The sequence below is a fragment of the Stigmatopora nigra genome, chromosome 3 (genome assembly GCF_051989575.1).
Source record: "Stigmatopora nigra isolate UIUO_SnigA chromosome 3, RoL_Snig_1.1, whole genome shotgun sequence".
NCBI classification, from domain to species: domain Eukaryota; kingdom Metazoa; phylum Chordata; class Actinopteri; order Syngnathiformes; family Syngnathidae; genus Stigmatopora; species Stigmatopora nigra.
In genome coordinates, this window is record NC_135510.1 from 1931178 (window position 1) to 1955965 (window position 24788).

General features: G+C 37.6%; 2 protein-coding genes across 3 annotated transcripts in view; one reads left to right on the forward strand and one right to left on the reverse strand.

Annotated features, from left to right (window-relative positions):
• The first annotated feature begins 346 nt into the window (after window positions 1-346).
• Window positions 347-19760, forward strand: LOC144194074 (cysteine--tRNA ligase, cytoplasmic-like). 2 transcript variants are annotated; one of them, XM_077712857.1, is made up of 23 exons: window positions 355-488; window positions 2608-2835; window positions 5057-5148; window positions 5869-5957; window positions 6039-6135; window positions 6675-6773; window positions 7168-7317; window positions 7499-7639; window positions 9091-9179; window positions 9257-9378; window positions 10680-10792; window positions 12193-12321; window positions 12424-12553; window positions 12781-12884; window positions 12978-13075; window positions 13752-13941; window positions 14139-14207; window positions 14556-14637; window positions 14799-14879; window positions 17284-17351; window positions 18326-18385; window positions 18484-18567; window positions 19589-19760. In XM_077712857.1, the coding sequence occupies exons 1-23, from the start codon at window positions 467-469 to the stop codon at window positions 19730-19732; spliced, it is 2481 nt and encodes an 826-aa protein (XP_077568983.1). In that variant the 5' UTR covers window positions 355-466; the 3' UTR covers window positions 19733-19760. The 2 variants fall into 2 exon arrangements, with proteins under 2 accessions (XP_077568984.1, XP_077568983.1); XM_077712858.1 differs by lacking the exon at window positions 2608-2835 and having other exon boundaries at window positions 347-488.
• The window catches only part of LOC144194073 (DIS3-like exonuclease 1), a 28805-nt gene continuing 22874 nt past the window's right edge, over window positions 18858-24788 (reverse strand). The window contains exons 14-18 of the mRNA XM_077712856.1: window positions 24114-24268; window positions 21285-21463; window positions 21063-21208; window positions 20792-20963; window positions 18858-20535 (exon numbers count right to left, since the gene is read on the reverse strand). Of these exons, the coding sequence (XP_077568982.1) occupies window positions 20203-20535; window positions 20792-20963; window positions 21063-21208; window positions 21285-21463; window positions 24114-24268 (985 nt within the window). The 3' untranslated portion in view covers window positions 18858-20202. The remainder of the gene's footprint in view (window positions 20536-20791; window positions 20964-21062; window positions 21209-21284; window positions 21464-24113; window positions 24269-24788) is intronic.

The following is a 24788-nucleotide window of genomic DNA, read 5'->3' on the forward strand; positions in this document are numbered from 1 at the left end:
GTGGGCATTGCCTGATGCATTTTTTAGGGTTGAATTATCATGGAATGGCAAAAAAGAGGGATATGGTTCATGTTTTGTTGGAGATTGGATGTGTTTTCATAGTGTGTCAGGTCCGCATGATTGTATAATCTTCTAAATAAATAAATCGGAAAATTCTCAAAAAAACTACCCTCAAAATAAATTAATTTCTTTTTTTTAATTAATACAATTAAAAACAACCCCAAATTAAATGAATTTGAGAATGGCATAGGCTTTTTAAAAACATTTGTGCAGGCAACACGCTTCCGTATTTATTAAATGTTTGTTTTTTTCCCGAAAAACTGTCCGACACCGATTTGAGTCCCACTGCTATGTGCTTCGTCGTATATTAGTTCCGAGAGTGCTTATTTACTTCCCGGTCTCTCCTTCCTTACCAACACGTTATTGTTGCATCAGCATCCAGCAACCACAACGTAACGCTGTAATAATGTCGACCACCGGACTGCAAGGTATTTTTCCCCTCTATGTAGCCTTCTCTAAAAATATCTGCTAATCTGACATCATGTATGTTATCTTGTTAAACGTGGACATGCTTACTACTTGTTAGTCGTGACACGAGAAACGTACTAGAAAAACCTGAACGTTAATTGTTGTGCGTGTGTATGCATATGAATATATCAGTGGCGGTCTGTGCATTTTCTCGTAGGGTCTTTAACGAATCAATCCAACCCTCAAAAACGATGTTATGGCTATAAAACCTCGACTGCATCTACAGCTGCGACACATAAAAAAATCAATGCACAAAAATGGGGTAAAATCCACTTTCTAACAGCATTTATTGAATAAATACAAATACTGGAGCTTTTCAGACATTACAACCGTACCAGGGGGTGATTTCCCCAGGAAAAGTCTGTGATGGACGTCAATCGCGAAACAGCAAAAAATGCACTAAAATGGGGTAAAATCCACTTTATAGCAGCATTTAGTGATTAAATACAAACACTGGAGCTTTTTAGGTATCAGAACTGGGCCCACAATTGAAATATTATTTAGGAATATAGCCATATTTTACCCACCAAAAATCCTTTTTAACTGTACACAATATCCATCATCCTTTCTTTCTTCCTTCTTTTCTATCGCCATCGAAGCTAATGATGAAGGTCGAGCCTGTCCTGTCATATTTCAGGCATAGACCGTCTTGAAAATGGCCTTAAATCAACACACCAATATATTGGCTCGCTCCATATACAGCTTGGTAGCTCTCATGGTTAGCGCACTGAAAGTGGCGGACACACCCTTTTCCTGGCTGTAAGCTAGGTTTGGAGTTGACCGCCCCTTCTTTATGATGTCCATTTTTTCTGGAAAAGTCAATCTGGAAAAAAGCTTTGTGAGCAAATCTGCAACCAAATCCATTTGTTTTCCTCCGTCTGCCATTGTGGGTGGAGTTTGCGATCTCTGGCTGGCTCACTTTGGCTTTGGTCCGCCTACTAGCCAATCATTGTTGGTGAAAGCCATGAGGTATCCCTCTGCCTGCGAAATGGCCTTGGTGTCACCAAATAAAATTCTGATTGGTTAAAGCAACAGTCTTATCGACACTTGTTTAATGCAGCAGAGCCCGCAGAACTGATTGTGAACGCCTTAAGGCAGATTTGTAACTCTGGCAACAAATAATGGCTGAAATGTGATTGGTTAAATGCTTCAATATGAAAACACACATCTGGAAGCAGTGCAACCAGGGGAAAAAGCAATGAAAGGAAGCTAACAGACAGTTTGGAATTTTGGAGTATTGATGAACAAAATATAATATATGATTCAGATATTTCTTATCTATTATATATATATCCCCTTATTAATGATTACAATTCCCCTTATATATCAATCAACTGGAGTACCCCGGGAAAACCCACACTGGCCGTGTGAGAACATCCAAACACAGTGTGGACCGACCTGGGATTGAACTCTCGACCCCAGAACTGTGACATCGTCTCGCTAACCTCTCGGCCGACGGGCCGTCCCATATGTTTTTTTCGAATAGATTTAAAACTTCACATTGAAATGAAAATGAATCATAGTTATGGTCAAATGTGCTCATTTTATGTTTATTGACTAAACTGTCACTTGAATTCCTGGTAGAAGGGTCTTATTTTTCATATCTGCTTTTTTGGTTTCCTTTGTTTGCCTTCAATTTCATTCTTAAATTCTCATTAGTGGCCACAAAAAATGGTCCAATCTTTTTCATGTATTTATTAACAATGTTCCAAATGATTGCTATTTTTTTCACTTGGACTATATATGGGCCTGTTTATTTCAGTGAATTGGTAATTTAATCAATGCTCATTTTCATTGCCACAATATGCCTTTAAATTGTTGACTATTGTCTAATTTTTTTCACATTAACTTAACATTTGAACAGTTTCCAAGCACATGCTGCATAGGTTTCACAATTTTTTTTTTTTCTGATTTCCCCCATTTGCCCTATCCTTTATCCTCACAGACTAATTATTAAAGACTAAATTCAGATGCTATCGTGACAGGCTTTCAGGGAATACCTGCTGAAGTGTTACTGCTTTTTATAGGCTGGTGCAGCCTAGTCTTATCTGGAATTTGCTTTCCCCCCTTATTTTGCAGCCTTTGAGTATGACTTCCTGCTCCAAATAAAAGAGGATGCTGCTCTGGCAGCAGCACTGAATGACTACCTAAGCACTCGCAGCTACCTGGCTGGTTTCAGCCCTTCACAGGCTGACCAGAAAGCATTTAAGATTCTCTCCAAGCCCCCAGACCCAAAACATGTCCATGCTCGGCGTTGGTACAGGCACATAACCTCAATGCCGCAGGACCTGAGCCCATACAGCAGCAGTGAGTAGACGGTGAAAAACCTGAGAAGGCTAGATGTAAACTATGTGTGGAACTTGCTACTATGGCGAGGTCTTTATTCAGTGAAAGTGGCCGGTCACCCCTGCAGAAACCATTAGCATTTACTTTAAATCAAAATTTTGCTTGCACAGATGAACTGTTACAAACATAATTTCACTTCTCATATCCCCCACCCCAAAGATTCCCCCTGTAGAATTGTGTTTGGATATTTAAATTGTTTCGCTACATCATGGGTGGCAAATTTCTGTCCTCGAGAGCCGCTATCCGGTCTGTTTTCCATAACTCCCTCCACCAACACACCTGAATCAAATAATCAGGACCAGTGTCAAGTTTCTGGACAGATTGCTGATGAGTTGATCATTTGAATCGGGTGCAGTAGAGAAGGTAGATAGTCGAGTCACAATTTTTACCTCCATATTCATGGTTTTAATAGGGAGTACAAAATGTGTTACTTTGTAGGGAAAATCTTGACAAAATCACATGGTATTTCTGAGATGCTGTATGAATCAAAAGCACATGATTAGGGTCAATATCATAAGTTAATATGCTTGTCTAAATATCAAATTATTAAATTTGACAATAGAAATGAGAATCTTGATGAGAACCTGATGCTTTTTAATGACAGAAATTACAGTTTTCTTACCAGAAGTTTAAGATATTGTGGCCGCTAAATTGCTTCTAATGTTAAAATATTTAGATTTAAATCAATATTTCCTCGTTTTAGCTGTTTATCTTTTCTCTATTTTTAAATATATGACAGCATCAGCCACATTGTCTTACGTTATGGCATTTAAAGTTTTTTTGCATCTTGTTTTTTTATGCGGATATAAGAAAGATGTCAATTCAGTCATCCGCAACAAATATGGCTTGTATGCGAGTAAATACGGTAGTTAATTAAAAAAAAGGTTTTTGACACGTTTTTTTATTTAAGGTATGTTTTATTGTATTTATAGACCAAACCAAACAAACATGACCAAATTGAAGGTAACCATTTTCCTAAAATTTAGGACAAACTCAAGGATTGTCACATCTAGATATAGTGTTTCAATTAAGTCAAATTCTTGATCATACACATACCTGTCAACCTTTGCCAATTGCTCCCCTTATTAATGATTACAATTCCCCTTATTTATCAATAATAAACTGTACAAGTGAACGCGGCAGATATTTGCCCAGAAGGGGGCATTTACGAGTTCCCCAAGGGGACATAGTACGCTTTTTTTGTATGCACTCGATTCAATACGGTGTACAAAATTTGAAATGATTAAAGAACGCATAAAATATGGGAAAAATCTAAAAGTTGACAGTTATGTCAACAGCACTATGGTAACGGTCACAATGCCTGTTTTTTGCTTTAGTGAATAAATTAAAAATGATAAGGAAACTGAGTCATTCATGTCTTTCATTTATTCTGTTGGTTCTCTGGCATGTGGGTTAATTTACTCAGTGTGCTGTGAACTAGTGTGCATAGATAATACTTAAAATGGCCTAATGGAAAAAGAAAAAGGCATTATGAAACAGTCTGCTAAATGACCATACATGACGGAAAATCGGAATTGTACATTAAGGATCTGCCCTATGAACTTAACCTATTTTAATTTCTGACACAAGACAGCGTAATAGTTGTTGGAAAGTTGTCAAGCTCTATGTTTACCCGATTGTGTACATATTCATGTTTACACAGCTGCCAAACTTTAGCCTCCTATGCACTCGCCAAATCACCCCAATGAAACATGTCTTTGCTTGTCTCATTAATTCTGATGGCTCAATGAAAAATGTTATTATATTTTTTGTTAGGCCTCCACTTACAAAATTAATTGATTTTGTAACCTGGATTTTTCATTACTAGAGCAATGCTTCATATGTAAATTCTCTCATTTGTTCCACGGGCTTCAGAAAAAAATACCAACTAAACCCTTAAATAAGCCGTTCAGAAAATGAATGAATGAATGTTTTGTAACCTGAAAATTTCAAATCTAGGGGCATTTGTAAGTAGAGGTACCACTGCATGTACTTTTTTCCTATTTAAAGGGGTTTCAGGGTGGTATTAAGGACCTTTTGAACGGCTAATAAGGGCATTCACACGTGAAATACATCTCTACTTGTGAAAAAAAACATGTTTATGTGCAACAATTTATTTTGTAAATAGAGGTATCACCATTTTTTGCCATCCTGTTTAATACTTTTGACTATCTGGTTTCAGGCAAAGCAAAAAGGCTACAGCATCAATGGTCTCCGCCAACTGGCACAGATGTTCCCCAACTTCGACTCTATAATAGTTTGACGAGAGCAAAGGTATGCTAACACATGACTAGCCTACCTGTTAAGTTTTTCCCGTATTTTATACGTTTTTTGATCATTTCAAATTGTGTACGGCGTATAACATTTATTACGTGGGATTTTTTTTTTAGGTAAATTTTTTGTACCCACTCTAATCTGGATTATCCCAATCACTGGTAGCAGACAAAAACGTAATCCCCAACTGCTAATAGTATTGTCATGGATTATATGCGCACGCGCATTCCCCTATCCCCTGTACGCCTTTTCACCATATAAATATAGCGCATCAGAAATCTGTAGACTTAGGAGAGAATTTTAGACTTTTACGTGCATCCTATGTGGGTAAATATGTGCCGCGTTGCATTTGTAAAAAGGCGAGGAAAAATGCACACTATTTATGGAACTCATCAAAGTAATTAACCGTAGTATTTTTTTCTGGTCCCTCTGAAGACCTGTTTGCCCTGAATAAACCTACCAGTTTCACAAAGCCCTAGGCATTTTTGCTCCAAGAATTATTGGGAGTCTAAAAGCTTCCACCACAATAAATTAATGACTCACCAAAGGGTTGGCAATCCAACTACTAAAGGTTTCAAGGGAGATTTGTTTTTGTGTCATTGTCATTGTAATGACAAATAACTGTTGGGACTGTTATTGGCAGAAAAATAGGACCTGTTGTTGATTGACTCCCAACTTGACTATTATCAATATCTAACCTCTCTGATTTCAAATCTTTAGGAGCATTTTGTACCACAAAATGGGAACAAGGTGACGTGGTACAGTTGTGGGCCAACAGTCTATGACGCATCTCATATGGGACATGCCAGGTAACAGAGCACATTTGAACTGCTCTGCTACCATTCAAATCCCCTTTTATACTGAATTTGTGAATGCTTATGTTTTGCTAGGTCTTACATCTCTTTTGATATTCTGCGAAGGATACTAAGGGATTACTTTAAGTATGATGTCTATTACTGCATGAACATCACAGACATTGATGACAAAGTAAGAATACTCTCACAAATTAAGAACACTATAATTTACACAAACCTATCTTGAGGATTGTTCAAATATACACACATTTTTGTAATGCTCGTAATAAACTATTCCTAGCTGCATCTTAAATGTTTACCTTTTGTTTCAAATTTCAGTGTGTTTTAGGATAACGTTTTTCATCTCAAGTAGTCTGAGCCGTGTGCAGTAAAATTTGCTTAATTCTGTTTGTAATCGGATTAATGCAGCAAAGATATTTCGAATGTTCAGGCTGTTGTACTAGTTCTCTTTTTATAAAAAAAAATCATTGGTCAGTCCATTGCGATGGCTGTGGACATAATACATATAACAGATATTACCGTATATTGATTGTATGAGGCAAGGAACATACTGTAACTATGTTATTCCGATCAATACTAAAAAATAACTGTTTATGGTTTTATGGGCCGCTTTACAAAGTGCGTGGCCAAAGTTTTGAGTTCCAAAAATGAGGTGCTTTTAAAAAAGCACCATTTAAATCATTTTTCAATGTTGCTACTCTTATTCTGCAGATCATTAAACGGGCACGTCAGAACTATCTACTGGACCAGTACAAGGAAAAACAACCTGTTCCTGCTCAAATCCTGAAGGATGTGCTGACAGCCCAAGTGGTGAGACACTAGAAAAATATGAAAATGTCTTTGGAGTGGCTGTGGTGCGGTTGCAAGAGGTTGTCCGGTGACCGAAGGGTCATCAGTTTGTTTTTTACTTAACTGTTCAAATTTGAAATGTATCCGGGCAAGACACAGAACTTTAAATTTTCTCCCAGTGGGCCAGGCCACGCCTTGCACAGTAGCATCCATCCATTGATGCATCAATATGTGTGCAAGTGGGTGAATGTTAGCCTTGGTAGTGTAGAGGAGCAAGTGCACCGCAGCAATGCTTAACAGCCACAGGTTTGTGTGTGCAAATTAGTGAAGTCTACCCTCAAAGAATAATTTAAGCAATTTGAAAATTGTGTCAATGTAGTTGTATGATTTGAAATTTCTTACTCTTCATCCTCAGCCCTTTCAGGCCCGCTTGACCTCAACTACGGACACAGATAAGAAACATATGCTTGAAAGGCTTCACGCCGCCATTATGGGTGCTCTGCAGCCTCTGCAGGCAGCGTTGAAGAATGGGGCTACAAATGATGTGCTTCAACCTCTAAGCCATGTAAGAATTGCCTTCAAAACTTTAAATTAAGGAAACAACTTTGTTTTACATAGTTATTTTCAATTTAATATAGGTATTTTGGCATTTTCATTTTGCATAATCATTTAATATTCTAATACATTTGAATAGATGTATGATGTTTCGGATGAAAAGAGTCACAAAAAGTGTAATTTTCTTCTAGACACTCCTTGAAAAGTCCAAGGACATGTTGTCTGACTGGCTGGATAGTCAGTTTGGGTGTGAAGTCACAGACAACTCAATCTTCTCAATTCTGCCTAAATTTTGGGAGGGAGAGTACCATAACGACATGGCCGCTTTGAACGTAAGTAGCAGGAGAATCACAAACCACTAAGTGAATGGCTATGCTTTTCACTATTTCTGGCTGAAGGTCTGTGAAGTTGAAGCTAAAATTGCTGGGAGTGTGTTATCATATTTTGCGGAAGGATCACAATGAAGTGTAATCTGCTTATTCTAGGGATGTAGGTATAAGCATATATAGCTAAATCCAGTTTTACTTTTTTGCATCAGGACAGATTAATTTGATCTTATTGATCTCTGTAGGCTAAGAGTTAGCCTGTAGGTGGCATGCCAGGATGCGAGAAGGCTGCTTATGATCTTTCCTGCCGCATCTTTCTGGTGCAAAGATCTCTACGAGCACTAAAGAGAGCATTTTTTCCCTTTTTTTTTTGCATTAGTCAGTGCAGAATTTAGGGAAACACAATGGGTCCAAAGCAATGTGTCAGGAGCGGCCCGTTTGTCCCTCCTGGCCTGCCATAGAGGCAGAGCAGCTGGAATCAATCTGTTAATGACTTCCTGAGTTTGTATTTAAACACCAATTAGTTCTATTATCATTGTCGGATCGTTCCTGCAAACTCCGGTATCTTCATGGTTGTCGCTGCGTTGGTTCAAGAGCCATGCAGCCACGCTATCTTTCTCCTCGATATCACTCGTTCTCCTGTTCCCGGTTTGTTTTTGTTTTCTGTCTCACAAGTCCTCGTTGTTTTGTAAGATCCCTTCTAAGTTATTAAAGTTGCTGCTTCAAAGCCAATTGCCTCTCCTCATTCTGCTTACCCGCGACTGGGTCCAAATCCATTCCCGATCGCGCCACGACGACGCGGCACGATCATAACACAATGAAGGGTAGTGCGAAGAATGTTGAATGAAATGTTTGATGACAACATTAAGCATGAAATAATAAAAAAAAACAAGAGTAGTGTACGCATGATTGAGCTGGCTCACCAATACGTATAGAGACGCAGGAAGTTAACCTTGAAAGCCGCGGTAAAATACATTAACTCTTTGCCTTTGTTATTGCACAAGAAGGTTTATATTTAGTGTTACATAAGATTAAAACTGTTTTTAAATGTGTGTATAGGATTCTAAGTTAATTTAAGTTCAATTGAATTTTTATGTTATGTTACGAGCGCATCCGTCAAATCCCCCCCATCCGCAAACTCCACGTTGTTCTGAATAATGTCTCATTTTAGTATTAAACATAACCACTAGTTATTTGTTACTCTGTTATTAGATGGTGAATTACAAACAATAAAAACATTTTTCCATTGTAATACCCTGTTTTCTAACCTTTTTTCAGAGGGTGGGAACGAGTTAATTTGTATTTAGTTATTTCTATGGGAAATGTTGATTTGAGATATGAGTAAATCGACACAATAGTTTAGTCCCGTAATGCATTAGGCTCGTATCTCAAGGTATGACTATATGAATTACTTAAATGTTCAATTACTGAAAGAAAATTATATTTTTGTTTTCCAGGTTCTTCCTCCTGATGTCTTAACTCGAGTTAGTGAATATGTGCCTGAGATTGTGGAATTTGTGGAGAAGATTATTTCAAATGGCTATGGGTAAACACAAGTTTGTTAATGGCTTGTAACTCAACTGTCTTTAATTATAAGTGTTAATGGTCAAAATGTTGTTTTAGGTATGAATCAAATAGCTCCGTTTACTTTGACACTGCAAAGTTTGATCAAAGTCCACAGCACTCCTATGCCAAACTTGTACCAGAGGCAGTTGGAGATCAGAAAGCTTTACAAGAAGGAGAAGGTACACAATGGCAAGTTTTGGATGTTTACAGTGTTGATATTGATAACACATACCCAATGTTCTCTCTAAGCTGTGTGCGGAGAGCACAAGAGTAATGCGCAATTACATATAGAGCGCACAAAATAAAAACCAACCCTCTGTAACTCAGAGAGGGGCAGTCTGTCACTAATAAACGACAACAAACAGTAATTACGGATAAAACTATGACTAACACTGTGTCCAGCCAATGATATGATGGGGTTCACGTCAGGTGTGTTTACTTCTGCGGCATGAGTAAATGTTAACGACATTAAATACGTGCGTTAGTTACACGTCATGCATAGGTGCCTGTCTGTAGTAGGTTAGGAAATAGCTAACGGTTCAGTGGAGGTGTTGTCAAACCTTTATCATGGCGAAACAATTCAGCTGTGGCAGACCTTCTCAACAAGCCAAAGTGAAAAAGAAATGCAGTTCTTTTAAGATGGTCGGAGTATGTGCAAATAGAAGAACAAGTGGTGAAATGGGGTGAGAAATATCTGCTCTTCAAAACAGGCAGCAAAGCTAAAGTGGTGAGCGAATTTTCCGATGGAAAAATATTGCATACAATTTTGAACACAAAAAACTGAAGCAAAGTTCCGGTGCGTGTTATACATGAATCCCGGTTAATTACTGCCTTCTGCCAGTGAAAAAGTCCCCTCTGCAGCCGTTATGTATGATGCGAAACGTAAAACCAGTCTTTGTCCACCACATGGTGATAATCTACCTTCTTCTAAAAAAGCCAGCCCTCTACAAATAACCTTCAGCAAGTTTATAGGGTAATAAGGGTAAAAATATTTTTTAAACAGTTGCTCCAAGGAAATGAGTCTGCTCAGGGAGCACTATCCTCCCTCAAGAAGAATGGAATCAATTGTTTGTTAAACCTGATGATGATGTGAAAACTAAGGTAACATTTAAATCAGATTTCTATATACTCTAGGACATTTAGTAAAATGTTTCATTCATAGATATTAATCATTACATTTTATTATGACTAGATCATGTATGGGTAGTAGACATGCACCTGCTTCTGGCCGGTGGGATGCTGTGTGTGCCCATAGTGAGCATTTATAATCTTGCTCATACTGGTCCTCAGTGTGCTCAGGGAGGTTGTTTGTATGCCCAGATATATTAAAATTTAGAGGGAACATTGGACGTACCATAAAATAGCTTGGTTGAACCGACTATAGCAGTTTTCAAAAGCTTGACACACAATATACATGTGGTGGTAAATTGGATCTCTGAGCATCATTACTAATTAGTTTTTATTTTTATTGTTTTCGAAGGAGACCTCAGCATTTCTGCTGACAGATTAGGAGAGAAAAAATCACCCAATGACTTTGCTTTGTGGAAAACATCAAAGCCCGGAGAGCCTTCGTGGGACTCTCCATGGGGAAAGGTGACTTGAGACTTACACTACAAGAACAATTTTGAGCCCTCATAATTGCACCACATCAGACTACTGCTCTAAAATGTCTTCTTTGTTTTAGGCCATGCCCATACCTAGAAGCGTATTTTCCAAAAATATTTCTTTCTAGAATTTTCTCATCTATACATATATGCACATTTTTGCTAATGAAAACCGGTTTCTAAAAAGAAGCCAATGCTATTGGTAATTTCCAAAATGCTAAAAAGCAATACAGTCTTCCCTCGATTATCGTGACTTTATTCATCGGGAATTCACTTCTTTGGGATTTTTTTTATGTACAGTGTTCCCTCGCTTATCGCGGTTAATGGGGACCGGGACCATCCGTGATAAGTGCATTTCCGCGAAGTAGGGATTCCCCTTCAAAAATGCTTAATTTGAATTTAATTCCAAATTAATATATATATATATATATATATATATATATATATATATATATATATATATATATATATATATATATATATATATATATATATATATATATATATATATATATATATATATATATATATATATATATATATATATATATATATATATATATATATATATATATATATATATATATATATATATATATATATATATATATATATATATATATATATATATATATATATATATATATATATATATATTTTTTTTTTTTTACTCCCCTGTATACAGTACACCATATAGAATACGGGTAGAGAGAGTGAAATTCATGTTATGACAAAAAAATTGTAAAATATGTTGTTTCAATGTAATATATATATTTTTATTTTCCAAAAAAAAAAACGCGAAGCTCTGAGTCCGCGATAGCTGAACCGCGAAGTAGCGGGGGAACACTGTTTTTTTTAAATAAAAATGTGAAAATCCATGCTGAAACTCACACAGTTTGTCTCCTATCTCAAGATAAATGTCTGATCTACATTAACCTCAATATTTGAGGGATTAATGTATATTATTTATATTAGTTGATTTTCATTAAATATTCATCTTTAAAATTGAGTTTTTTGTGACATCTATGGCCTGTTCTTACATTAATAGCAGCTTGGCAACATTTTTAGGGAGGGATGGGCTTTTAAATTATTTCACAAATGGCCTCGAGGTTTTCATTCTAACTACTCAAGTGAAAAGCTTTTCACCAATCCTGTTTTAGCAGAAACCTTATTGGTTAAACTGTCTGTGCTGGATTGGTTAAAACAAATACCTGCACCCACTACTAGCCTTAAGGACCAGTTGGGACACATGCTTCCCAGCGTACTTTTCAATGGGCCTTTTCTGGAAACTCTTCTGTAGCCTTATACAGGTCTAATTGTGAGAAAATAACATGCAATTGAATAAGCTCTGAGGATAACAAAGACTTTCATTGTGAATGTTTGAAATAGGGAAGGCCTGGCTGGCATATTGAGTGTTCAGCCATGGCTGGCTCCATCCTAGGGGAGTCTATGGATATTCATGGTGGAGGCTTTGATCTAAGATTCCCTCATCATGACAATGAGCTGGCTCAGTCAGAGGTATACAGTGAAAACCTTGTATCATCCTTAGGAAATAGACAACGGCTGTCTTCCACTGTACTCTGACCAAAGAGTTCTACTTTGTGGTTTTATATTTTCTAGGCTTACTTTCAGAATGATAATTGGGTCCGTTACTTCCTGCACACTGGTCACCTGACAATTGCAGGATGCAAGATGTCCAAATCGCTGAAGAATTTCATCACAATCAAGGAAGCGTTGGCAAAAAATACAGGTACGTTTGAATGGGAGACACCAAACACAAACCTTTTAAACTGCAAAAACTCTATTTGATTGCCACAAGGGTTCTGTACTCTTCAGAAGGGGACCCAAAACTCTTTTTAGACCTTAGCCTTAGAGATTCCCAGATCTCACCAATTGAGGTTAATTTTTGTTGTTGTTGTTATATGTAAAATGATTTTATTTCAATTGTCTAACTACTCTTCCTGGTTGTTATTGCAGCTCGCCAGCTCCGTCTGGCTTTCTTAATGCATTCATGGAAAGATACCTTGGATTACTCCCCCAACACTATGGAATTAGTTGTCCAGTATGAGAAGTTCCTGAATGTATGTGATACTCACAAATGGAAAGCTCAAGGAAATCAATGTTCATTTAAAATATTTTTTGTAATGTTTTATGTTCTTCGTTTTGAACAACAGGAGTTCTTCTTGAATGTAAAGGACATTTTGCGTGCACCTACTGACATCACTGGGCAATTTGAAAAGTGGGATGCAGCGGAAATAGAGCTTAACAAAAGGTAGGTGAGAAGAAAAGCCCTTTTTGCAAATAGAAGTTGTGTGGGTATTAATAACAGGGAACGCTTATTCATTTTATTCGCATCAATAATTTGAAATAAAGAACTCCTTGACGACAAACACAGGTCAAAAGAAAGTTGTTGTCGTTGAGCCTCAAAGCGTTAGTAAAGCAGGGCGCGTCAAAATAAAATAACGGATGCACGTAATGCATTTAGGTTTTGCGGGATTTCATTTCTAGGGTCTTATTTTTTTGTATAATGGGATGGTCATTTACAAATCAAAGGGTTTCGTAACCTGATATTTTCCTACCTCGAAGCAATCGTAAGTGAAGGTATGTCTATCAGTTAGTTGAACATAGTCATTTGCAATACATCTATTGTTCTTATTTACCTGCAACACAACGTCCCAACTTCAATTGATTTAGGATTGTACATTACTTGCTGGCTATGCTGTGCTACAGTTTGAAAGATACAAAACATACATTAGATGTCATGGTGATTGTGAAAATTGGCCTACAAAGTGACCTTGCACAAGACACGACAGGACAACTATAATTTGAATTTGTGACATTGAATTCTAGGTGCAAAAAGTATGATTCTTATGATTTACTGTATACTGTATTTGTCCCAAATGAGGTGTATATATAATAATATTCATTTTTTTGGAAATTGTTTGTAGTTTTTTTGATCGGAAGTCAGCGGTCCATGAGGCACTGTGTGACAATATTGACACCCGAACAGTCATGGAGGAAATGAGGCAGCTGGTTAATCAGAGTAACAGCTACATCGCCAGTAAGAAAAGTGCCAAAGTAGGACCAAACCGGATGCTAATAGAAAGTATCGCCATATATCTCACCAAAATACTAAAGGTAAGAAGATTAGACTCTTGTGAAAGACCATTTATACCAAAGCAAAAATGTTGTATGTTACAGTTATTGAGTTAAATTAATTGTTTTTCTATCATTTAACATTACAAAGATCTTAATGTTATTATCCCCGTCAGTCTGACAAACTTCTGAAATGATTTTCTGATCTGTTCTTTTGAAAAATTCTTCATGTCTTTTAGATATTTGGTGCAATTGAAGGATCAGAGGCCATTGGTTTCCCATTAGGAGGACAAAGAGAGAATGTTGATGTAAGATATCCTTTTTTTAGGTGAATATGCCTGGTAGCATTATATGAATTAGCAACTAATGAGTATTATCATTATTATTAATATATGCACCTTCATCAATAAGGTTGCTGACTGTTCCCCTGTAAAGTTTGTCTTCATAAGTCTTTGAAATTTCTGCTGAAATTGTTTTTTAGTTCTACATTTACATTTTGAATGAGAGATGAGAGTTTTGTCAAATTACACTCCTGTATACTACTATATCATTTGTAAATACAAGAAAAAATACAGCAAATTGTGCTAAGGTTATAAAATGATCATTTAAAAAAAAAACAAAGATACTGATAATTTTGTTTTTGTTGACTTTATTAGCTGGAGAGCACAGTCATGCCTTACGTCTCGGTCCTTTCTGACTTCCGAGAGCAGGTGCGAAAAATTGCCAGACAGCAGAAGGGTAAGGACCTCTGCGCTTCTGTACTTTATTTGGTAAAATGTTTATTGGGATTTTAAAGTCCTTCATAAAATCGTTTTTAATATATTTTGTATTTTTTCCACTATCGCATTATTATTTTTTTTTTTTTTTAAATCTTTTTTTTTTTTCATCCTTACCTACAGTCATGGATTTGTTGCGGCTCTGTGATGATGTCCGCGATGTTACGTTGCCGGAGTTAGGTGTTCGATTTGAGGATCATGAAGGTAATTTCTAATTCGTTTAGTTGCACTAATGGTTCACGTATGTACAAGTACTCTGTTAAAACTGTTAACAAATTTGGTGGGGGAAAAAAGGTAAAATTACAGTTGAGTGGAGGTTCATGCCCTCAAAATTGTAAACCCTAACCCTTTGACCTGCTAGCTCAGGGGTGTCAAACTCCCTTTGGTCTGCAGGCCGAATACAGTTTAATTTGAGATCAAGCGGGCCGGACCAGTAAACTCATTGCAAAATTATATAGAACTAACAATAAGCCCACTCTTTTCCTTTGTTTTAGTCACTAATACTAATAATTAGTGCAAATAAAGAGTAAATTTTCAAAATGTTTATTATCAGAATTTTCCTTTTACATTATGAACAATATACTATGAACAAGAGAATAACATAAGAACATAAATAAAGTATGTGCAATTTTAACAACACTTTTACACAGTTAAACATATATTTAAGTGTGTTGTACGTAAAAATGATCACGGAAATAGTAACAATGTTCCAAAAACATTTAGTACCAGCCTTGTGGAACTTAAAAACACTGTTTTTCAACATCTGGAAAGCAATTTGAACAAATGAATAACTTTCACAGCAATTATGTTGTCTGCATGTACTGAAACACTGTGCCCCTAGCGGATAAAACAAGAACTACAAATTTTAAAGAAAATTCATAATTTTTTTATACAATGCAGCTTTCTTCCCCGGGTCGTACCAAACCACCAGACGGGCCGGATCCGGCCCGCGGGCCGTATGTTTGACACCACCGTGCTAGCTGTTGGTTTCACATATAGTCTTTTAAATCATTTAAACATAGTGAAAACCTAAACTTAGTAACACAAATCTGTGTTTAACTCATAACTATGTTCACAATATCAAAATGAAACTTTCAGAAATTATATACTAGTGGATTGCCCACTGTCACATCAAACATGGTCATATTTTTGACAAGCATAGTTAAAAACTGTTTTTTGCACCTCAATTGCAACACTCAGGTCTTTATTAAAAGAATTACAAAGCCTGCAAGCCTGACACCAGGTCAGTGGAAATGTACAACTTCCACCCACTAGTAGCAAGAGGTAAAATTACACAATATAAAACAAAATAGGAATATAAATCATACATGCATTGTTCTAACATTAAAGTTTTATGAGAAACTAACAAAAGAAAACCAAGAACCATATCTTTAATTGGTGAAGATAAATAGGTTAGGTTAGATTAAATTAGATTAACCTTTATTCATCCCGTATTCAGGAAATTCAACTTGTTGCAGTTGCAAACCCAGACAGAAAAATACATTGTAGACCTAGATAAAGCTGGAACCACACACAGGAAGCCCACACAAGGTGGGGAACTTCTGCAGACTGAGACTGAGGTTGAAAATATGCAAATTCACTCTTCCAAGATGATCCGCAGATTCCCTCAGTAGTGTGGAGCTGATCAACAGGACTGGTAGCCTTCCTTGCCTAAATGTTTCCAAAAAACGCCCAGGACTAGCATCGAAAAGCTAAGCTGAGATAAGACAATTACTGCCCCTCACACGCGACGGGTGCAGGTCGTGAAAACATTAAGTAAAAGGTATAAAGTACAAAGTGAAATATAAAGGAAAGTATTAGTAAATATTAAAATGTAATAAAAAAGATAGACAACTGTAAAAACCAGAAACGAGTAAGAGCGGATGGAGCTTCTGCCACCAGCTGCCAGTTGAGTGGCGCCATCTTGAAAATAAGATCACTTTGTTGAAGTAGCAAGAACAGATGCAGACACAGGAAAAGACATTGTACAGCTAGATAAAACTGGAACTACACACACAGTTAGACTGAGACTGAGGTTGAAAATATGCAGAATCACATTTCCAAGCCTATCTTCACAATCCGTCAGTAATCTGGAGCAGAAGAATCAACAGTAACAGAGTACAACACTCCTGACACTAACTTGGCGGCCTGATAAGCGTCGACTGCAGAGAGATCTCACTTTCCCCATAATAATAGATGGAATGATTGATCTGAAGCGTTGCTTCTTCTCCCGGAACTTTTGTCCAGCTCCCAATTTCCAGCTGCATTGAGGTGTTGCTCCTTCTGCTGCGTTCACAGCTGATCATGTGTATTACAGCGGAGGCATGGCCGAATGGTTCCAAAAATGAACTAGCAGAAAGAAACTAAGGCCATAGAACAAAGAAAGTTGTAAAACATTAAAGTAAAACATACGAAATACAAAAGAAAGTATTAAGAAATATTAAAATCAAATAAAGATGGAAAGGCTATTAAACACAAAACAAGTAAGCAGATACGGGGGGAAAAGAACCAATTTTGCAAAAAATGGAGTTCAGCAAAAATGGAGACTATTCTAAGCACTTATGAGTTTTATAAATCTTGTTAATTATGTACATTGACTGTGTTGCAGGACTTCCAACCGTGGTAAAACTGGTGGACAAGGAAATTTTAATGAAGGAACGGGATGAGAAGATCAAGGTAAGGAGAAGAGATTGTGCACTTTCACATTTCACTCTGACTGGAGACTATTTTTTTCTCCTCAGTTTGCCTAAAAAATTTTCACACTGCACAAAAATGAGTTTAAACAACCAGAACGCTCAGACAAAACTCCTATTCTGTCATTTTAGTGGATAATTGAATTCTGCATTTGAATTTCTACGCTGACAGACCACAGTGTGCAGCCCGGTGGAAAAGTGGTTAGCGTGTAGGTCTCACAGCTCTAGGGTTTTGGGTTCAAATCCAGGTTACGTCCACCTGTGTGGAGTTTGAATGTTCTCCCTGGACTTGTGTGGGTTTCCTGTGGGTACTCTGGTTTCCTCCCACATTCAGCTGGAAATGGCTCCTGCACCCCCGCCACCCTAATGAGGACATAGCAGTTCAGAAAATGAGATAAGACAGGCCATACCTTTTTGTAAATAACATGAATAGTATGACAGAATAGTGAATAATATGACAGAATAGTGAATAATATGACAGAATACTTCTACCAGGCAGGACGCAAGTAAGCGATGGGATTTGGTTGGTTAATAATCAAACTTTTGTATTGGTGAATCGATAGCAAACAAATTACAGTGGTACCTCGACATACATGCACCACGACATGCAATCATTTCAAGATAAGAGGAGAGGCTGGTATGTTTGCTATGCCATAAAGGGCTGGCAGTGGGCATTAGGAATTAGGACATCATTCAAAGACATTTCAACCCAATCACACTAATGAGCCACTCAAGTTTTTTTTCAGGAAAACATGTCTAATATTTGCAACACCATCTCATTTTCTTTTGCTTATCTGAGCTATAAACAATAAACATTTTATTTACTTTAACAATGGCTTTTCTTCCCTCTGTCACACAGTAAAGGAGTTGTTTAAAGACACGTATTTTTTTTTTTTTAATGGTGAAAAAATCTGTTATGGATGAATACGAAAATAAGGTGTGAACTATTGTTTGCAGCTAGAGGAAGAAAAGCAAAAGAAGAAAGCAGAGGCTGCCAGGAAGAAAGAAGAACAGGAGGTGCGCATTGAAGCTTTTTCATTTAATGAATAGCTAAAAAGATATTTTATACTGCAAATTTTCATGTTTTATTTCTTTTTTCATGGCATTCTTTTAAGATGGCCAAGCTTGCCAAAATGAAGATCCCTCCATCTGAGATGTTTCTTTCAGAAACCAACAAATATTCCAAATTCGATCAAATGGTAATGCATTTTGAATTCTATGAAACAATGGCATCAAAAAAACTTCACATTCAAAATTTCAGATATACCTATGATGGCAAAATCAGGCGCATAAAATAAACTTCTAATAGTGATCCTTTGCATCTACTCAATTTTTTTTAATTATTAAGATGTTAATTTTTTTGCCCACCATCTTTAAACATTTAGTGCATCTTAGAGCTTGAACAAGGTGATTGGCCAAAATCCATATGCCTGAATCAAGGTTACAGCTTATATGCGCACAAATTAGACTTCACAAATACAAGACAATATGGCCGATACGGTCATTTATTTCAAAGTAGAGAAAAGATAAACAGATACAACACTTAAAAGTTTATTTTGACATCTACAAATGAAATTCAAGACAAAAATAAAAACCGTATTTTTCATAAAATGTGAAAAACTCACTTAATTTGTGCCTGCCACTGCTCACTCAGGGCGCCGCAATCTTACCTTCGGATGACAAACTAGACTGCTATGGACACACTTCCTGCTGACGTAACTTTCTTTTTTAGTTTGTCTATGTGCGGGCAACATCCTTTGGGAATGTGCAATCCAGCAGACAATCCTTTCGATTAATATAGAAATACCAACATTATTTTTCTTAAAGATTTTCCCTTTAAAGTAATGCATTATAATCTCTATTAAAACCATGAATATGGAGGTGAAAATTATGAATCAGGGGGCATCTTACACTAGAGGAAATATAAAATTCAACAATTTTAAGGCAATTTTAACCTAGTAGGTACCTGGCATCTACGTGTGGACATCACATTTTTACAGAAAGTACATCATGTAAAAAGATAATGCTTTGTTTTTACACTCACCGGGTCCCATGTAGGCTAAATATCAAATAGTACAAGAATGCACGCCTTGCAAAACTTTGGGTCTTAGGAGGTTCAGGGTACGGCTAATACGCAGAGGCGGCTAATATGTGAGAAAATACAATATGACAAATGTTTCGTGATGAGCAGATCAATGACATTTCTCCATCCTTTCACAGGGCTTCCCAACTCATGATATCGAAGGGAAGGAACTCAGCAAGGGTCAAGAAAAGAAACTACGTAAACTCTTTGAAGGTCAAGAGAAACTACATAAAGAGTATCTTCTGAGTCAAAGGGTGCCATCAGGGGAGGTCAAAAATTAATTAAATAAAATTATTTTTCTAACTTAAATCTCAAATCTGTTTGACTTTTTCTTTTCAAGGCATTAATTATCTGTTGTTATCCATTCAGAATTTTTGTGCAAAATGCTCATAAGATGTTTTGAAAATGTTTCAATTTGGGACTACTCTCTGTAAAACAATATTAAGAGTATGAGTGAATTTAATAGTTTATTGTCTCATTTTTTTTCCAATTTTCATTTTCCAATTACCTAATTGGCTACCATTGACTTAGTTGTTTTTTGAGAAACAAAAACAATTTGTGTAATTTTGGTTTAAAAGTAGTAGACCATGCCATTTTAGTCTAGTCTTAAGAAAACTTCTGTTAAATGACTATTTTCCTCCCACATAGTCCATAGTACGTACTACCAAATGGCCCCTCTATGTATCACTGTCAGATGTTAAAAATCTTAGTCTTTTTGTAACAAAATTAGGTTTGAAAGACATTATTGCTCTCAGTCCATTGAGTTATTGAGGCATGTGTCAGTCTTTAAGCATTCCAAGTCCATGAGTGAAAGCTCATGTATCTTCTCCAAGAGTAAGTACAGGTTTGGGCTTTTGCTTTGACAGAACTCTTGCTCCTCTTTTGTAAGTTTGGGCCGTCGGGTTGCCTTCCCTTGAGCTTGCTGGGAGGCTTCTTCAGCTAAACGAACCACTTCCTGAACCAGCTGGCTGCGAGCGTGTGACTGAGTCTGATGGGGTGCTTTGCTTTGGTGCGGTCGGTTGCAGACAAGCTCAAGGGAGACGCTGTCTGCATGGCAACGTGACGACTGAACAAAAATCCGAACCTGCGGGAGGCAGAATGTGCAAAATTTCCCTCAATTAAAAATATAGGTGAAGAAACGAGCCCTAACACAATATGCTGGGTGGGTTATTGATGTGTTTATATTATGTATATGTGTATATTGTGTTGGTTGTGTTAAAAGTACTCATAAAATGAGACTTTATATTCTACTTAATTGTTGGAATGCTGTAAATGATCATAGCTCAATTTATGAGACTTTTTGATAAGCCTTTAAATATCAAAGGTCTCTCCTGACTCACAGTGACGTGGTTGAACAACCTAAAGGTTGTGGATCCAATGGTGGACGTGGTCGTGATGTGGTCTGAATAGCGATGCACAGAACCACTCTGCCACTCACAGCGACAGTCCGGTCCCGCAGAGAGCACCTGACCCTCACGGTTTTTCAAGTAAACAGGCCCCTTGATGCCGTACCTATACGAAACAAATGTTAGCGTTTCTATATCTGCTCATTTTACATGAAACCATTCCCTATTGAAGTGACATCAAAAACATAATGAAGTGAAAACTCACAGCGGAACAAAAGCCAAAACGCCGTTGTCTCGAATGGCGTAAATAACAGCATCGGTCACGCAGCACAGGTCAGTGCCAGGGTCTCGTTCTTTGAAGTACAGACACTGAAACAACTCAGTGGACAGCTTCTGCGCCTGTTGGGCTGCCTGCAAACATCACCTGACCGTCAAAACTTAAACGTGTACCACAATTTATAAAATGGGATGACAGAAAACAACTGACCCTGTTCTTTTTGTTGATGTGATGAGCCAACTCGTCTAGTTCCTTGTTAGTAGCTAGTGCTTTAGTAGGGCTCCGCCCCTTATCAACATCAATGGCCGCTGTCAGAAGGCGGTGGACCACCATGTCGGCATAGCGGCGAATAGGTGAAGTGAAATGTGTGTAGTGATCCAGTGCCAATCCTGGAAATTAGAATACTATGTATCAGCCTGTCATCAGCAATGCTAATCATACTTATTAACACATTTTTTTAGTCACAAGTAATCTAACGCGCTGCTATTTTCAAACCAGTAATTAGTACATTTGCAATATTTTTTGCACAAAAAGACACACCTTCAGACTGGCTTATCCTAAAATTTGCACATCGGATTACAAGAGACAGTAGTAGTAACAGTTGGAAAGAATTGTGTTATACATCCACTAGATGGAGCTGTAGTAGTAGTGGGTTGTGCTATAGAGCCTAAATAGGGCTGTAGTGGTAGTACAGTAATCCCTCGAATATCGCGATTAATGTAGATGTCACGTCTATGACAACGATGTGGCGAGGAAAGATGGAAGTAGACCCAATTGCAGGGAAACATGCATGGATGAGGGAAGTAGTGCTAAAACGAAAACTTGAATAACTTAGGCAGGTTCTTTATGGAAAACACGGGGAAGCGAGGAACGAGGTACTTGGAAATTGAAACGAGGAAATGTGTTAACATGGCAGGGTAAAGCAGACGACAATCTGGTTTATATAGACCCACATGGGTTGACAAGACAATTAGGCACCTGTTAAACCCATGAGGGAGCAAGCCGTGGATACACCAGGTGAGAGAAACGACAGGTGAACACAAAGGGGCTATCAGTCAGACAAGACACCAAGGGGGAAAAAGCATAACAAAAACAATCAAACTTAACAGTAGAACAGACAATATAATACAGTCGAACCTTGTGATACGACCACTCGTCATACAACATTCTTGTCTTATGACGAAAATTTCAATCGAATAATTCGCCTGGGATACGATCAAAATTTCGTGATGTGACCAAGACAGGTGGCCATGGCACTGTGTTTTTTGCATCTCTTTCGTATATAAAAGATTTCTACAACCACTGGGCGGACTTTGCATTTCCACACCCGCCCGCTTTTTACCCCGCGTTGGTAACATTTATATACCAGGTAAACAATATGACTATGAATCGGCAGAGTTCTGCAACGAAAAGGCGCCCGTTGACAATGGACACAAAACGCGAAATAATTGAAAAATATGAGAGTGGGGTACGTGTTACTGAGATCGCTAGGCAGTACGAGAGGAATACGTCAACCATTTCCACCATTCCAAACAACTCTTAATGCGTTCGTTTTGAAGACTCCAGCAAAACGTCCGGGTGGGGTCAACCCGTAGAACTAAGGTAAAAAAAGATTAAAACAAAATTAGAATTCAGTTTTGTGTGATGTTGTTTGCATGTTTAGAGTCCTGATGGATGTTGGAAAAAAACTGTCCTTAAGCCTATTTGTTCGTACTTTGTGAGACCTGTAGCATCTGCCAGAGGGCAGAAGCTGGAAGGTTGTGACCAGGGTGTTATTTACCCAGCAGCAGATGGAAGAGGATAGTCTAAGGTGGGAGAGTTTGTCAGTCAGAATGTCCGGTATTACAGTGTTGAAGGCTTAGCTATCGTCAATGAAAAGCATCCTCACTCAATTCATTTCCCATGGTGCTCCAGGTGGCTCAGTGCTGTGTGTAGAGCAATGGCGATAGCATCCTCAGTGGATCTGTTTGCTCTATAAGCAAACTGGTGAGGGTCAACTGAGGGAGGGATTGTATTCCTGATATGCTGGGCGACCAACTTTTCAAAGCACTTCATGATCACAGGTGTGAGTGCAACAGGCCTACAGTCATTCAGGCTGTAAATGGTTGGCTTTTTGGGCACAGGGATAAATGAAGGCAGATTTCAGGCAGGATGGAATGATGGATTGTACATCGGGCAATTTGAGATAGGAGTAAAATTTTGAGCAAATATTTACCTTGAGATATGAGCCAAATTTTGATATACGAGCATACAGAGGCTACTTATGAAAACATCATCAGAGCCCGCTCGCCATTACGAGAGGAGTATACTATTTCCCGTTGAAAAGTGGTCGCGCGTTATCTGTAAGGACATTTGTGCGCATAATTTTCGGAATATTTTAAAGGGAATCCAAAAGCAAACAACCGTCCATAGGTTGCAGGTGAAACTCAGGTTGGAGGTGGGGCAAATAGAGCCAACGCGGGAGAAGAAAGGTACAAAAATGTAAAAAAATAATTAGAATTAAGTTCAGTGTAAGGTTAGATTAAACTTTCCATCCCATCCAATTTCTTAAAAAAAAAAAAAAAATGTTATGTTCCGAGCGCGTTGCCGTGCAAAAAGTCTCTCCCTCTCTCCCTCTCCCCCTATCCCTCTTTCCAAGGTTGAGCAATTTTTCACATCTGGATTTTAATCTTACACCTCGGTAAATATTTAGAAACGTTATTTAATATTTATTTCATTTATATGTGTGTGTTATAACATTGGTTTGATTAATTGAAGCCTTTGTGTGGAATAAATATTTAAAAAATAGAATAGAGAAAGAGGCAACTTCCGTTTAACATCAATGTATACGTTGAGCATGCTCAATATAACTGAAAAAACATGTTATCTAGGTTTGTTACTTTTAAAATGTAGTCAGTCATTTATTTAGCTAAAATACTCCTCAAAAAAGTAATTTGAAATCCAGAAGATTACTTTTCATAAGTCACTGAGGCAACAGTACCTGCTATTTACTGTAATATCCAACAACTATGCTAGTTATTAAGAGAGGCAAGGGCATACCGTAGTGGTAGTACTGATCTTGGGAAATAGCGCCAGTGGAGCAATAGAGTGCTTGAGACATGGCTTGAGTGGCCATCATTCTCAGCAGCTTGTTGAGAAGTGGGTCTTGTGGGTCCACAGCCTCGTCCAGAGAGTCAGCTAACGCCTTATTTGACCTATAAAGTGAAATGGAGGAAGAGTGGCATTGTGCAATAAAATTGTTCTGTTGGTATCACTGAAAAGCTTTGCCCCAGCCAACTACAGGAAGTTCGGAACCCACTGGGGTTGATCCGTATTCATAACAACTGTGAGGCAGTTGTGCTAACCACTCATTCACCGTGTCGTCCAAGTAGGGCATCTACAGTTGTGGTCAAAAGTTTACATACACTTGTGAAGAACATAATGTCATGGCTCTCTTGAGTTTCCAGTTATTTCTACAACTCTGTTTTTTTTTCTCTGATAGAGTAATTGGAACAGATACTTCGTCACAAAAATATTCATGAAGTTTGGTTCTTTTATGACTTTATGGGTTAACAGAAAAAGTGTTCAAATTTACTGGGTCAAAAATATACATACAGCAACACAAATGAGCAATTTTGGTGACTTAGAAAGTTGTGTCAGTTTAATGAGATTCCTAGCATGGCCTCTTAACCTCTTGTGAGTGATTATGAGTGATTACAGCTGGTGATTTCTCTG

Excerpts from the sequence above, each read along its gene's own strand:
- LOC144194074 (XM_077712857.1), top strand. The coding sequence starts at position 467 with ATGTCGACCACCGGACTGCAAG. Across the intron at positions 5,149-5,868 it reads ATAGTTTGACGAGAGCAAAG|GAGCATTTTGTACCACAAAA; the intron begins GTATGCTAACAC and ends TCAAATCTTTAG. Across the intron at positions 12,885-12,977 it reads AGTATGAGAAGTTCCTGAAT|GAGTTCTTCTTGAATGTAAA; the intron begins GTATGTGATACT and ends TTTGAACAACAG.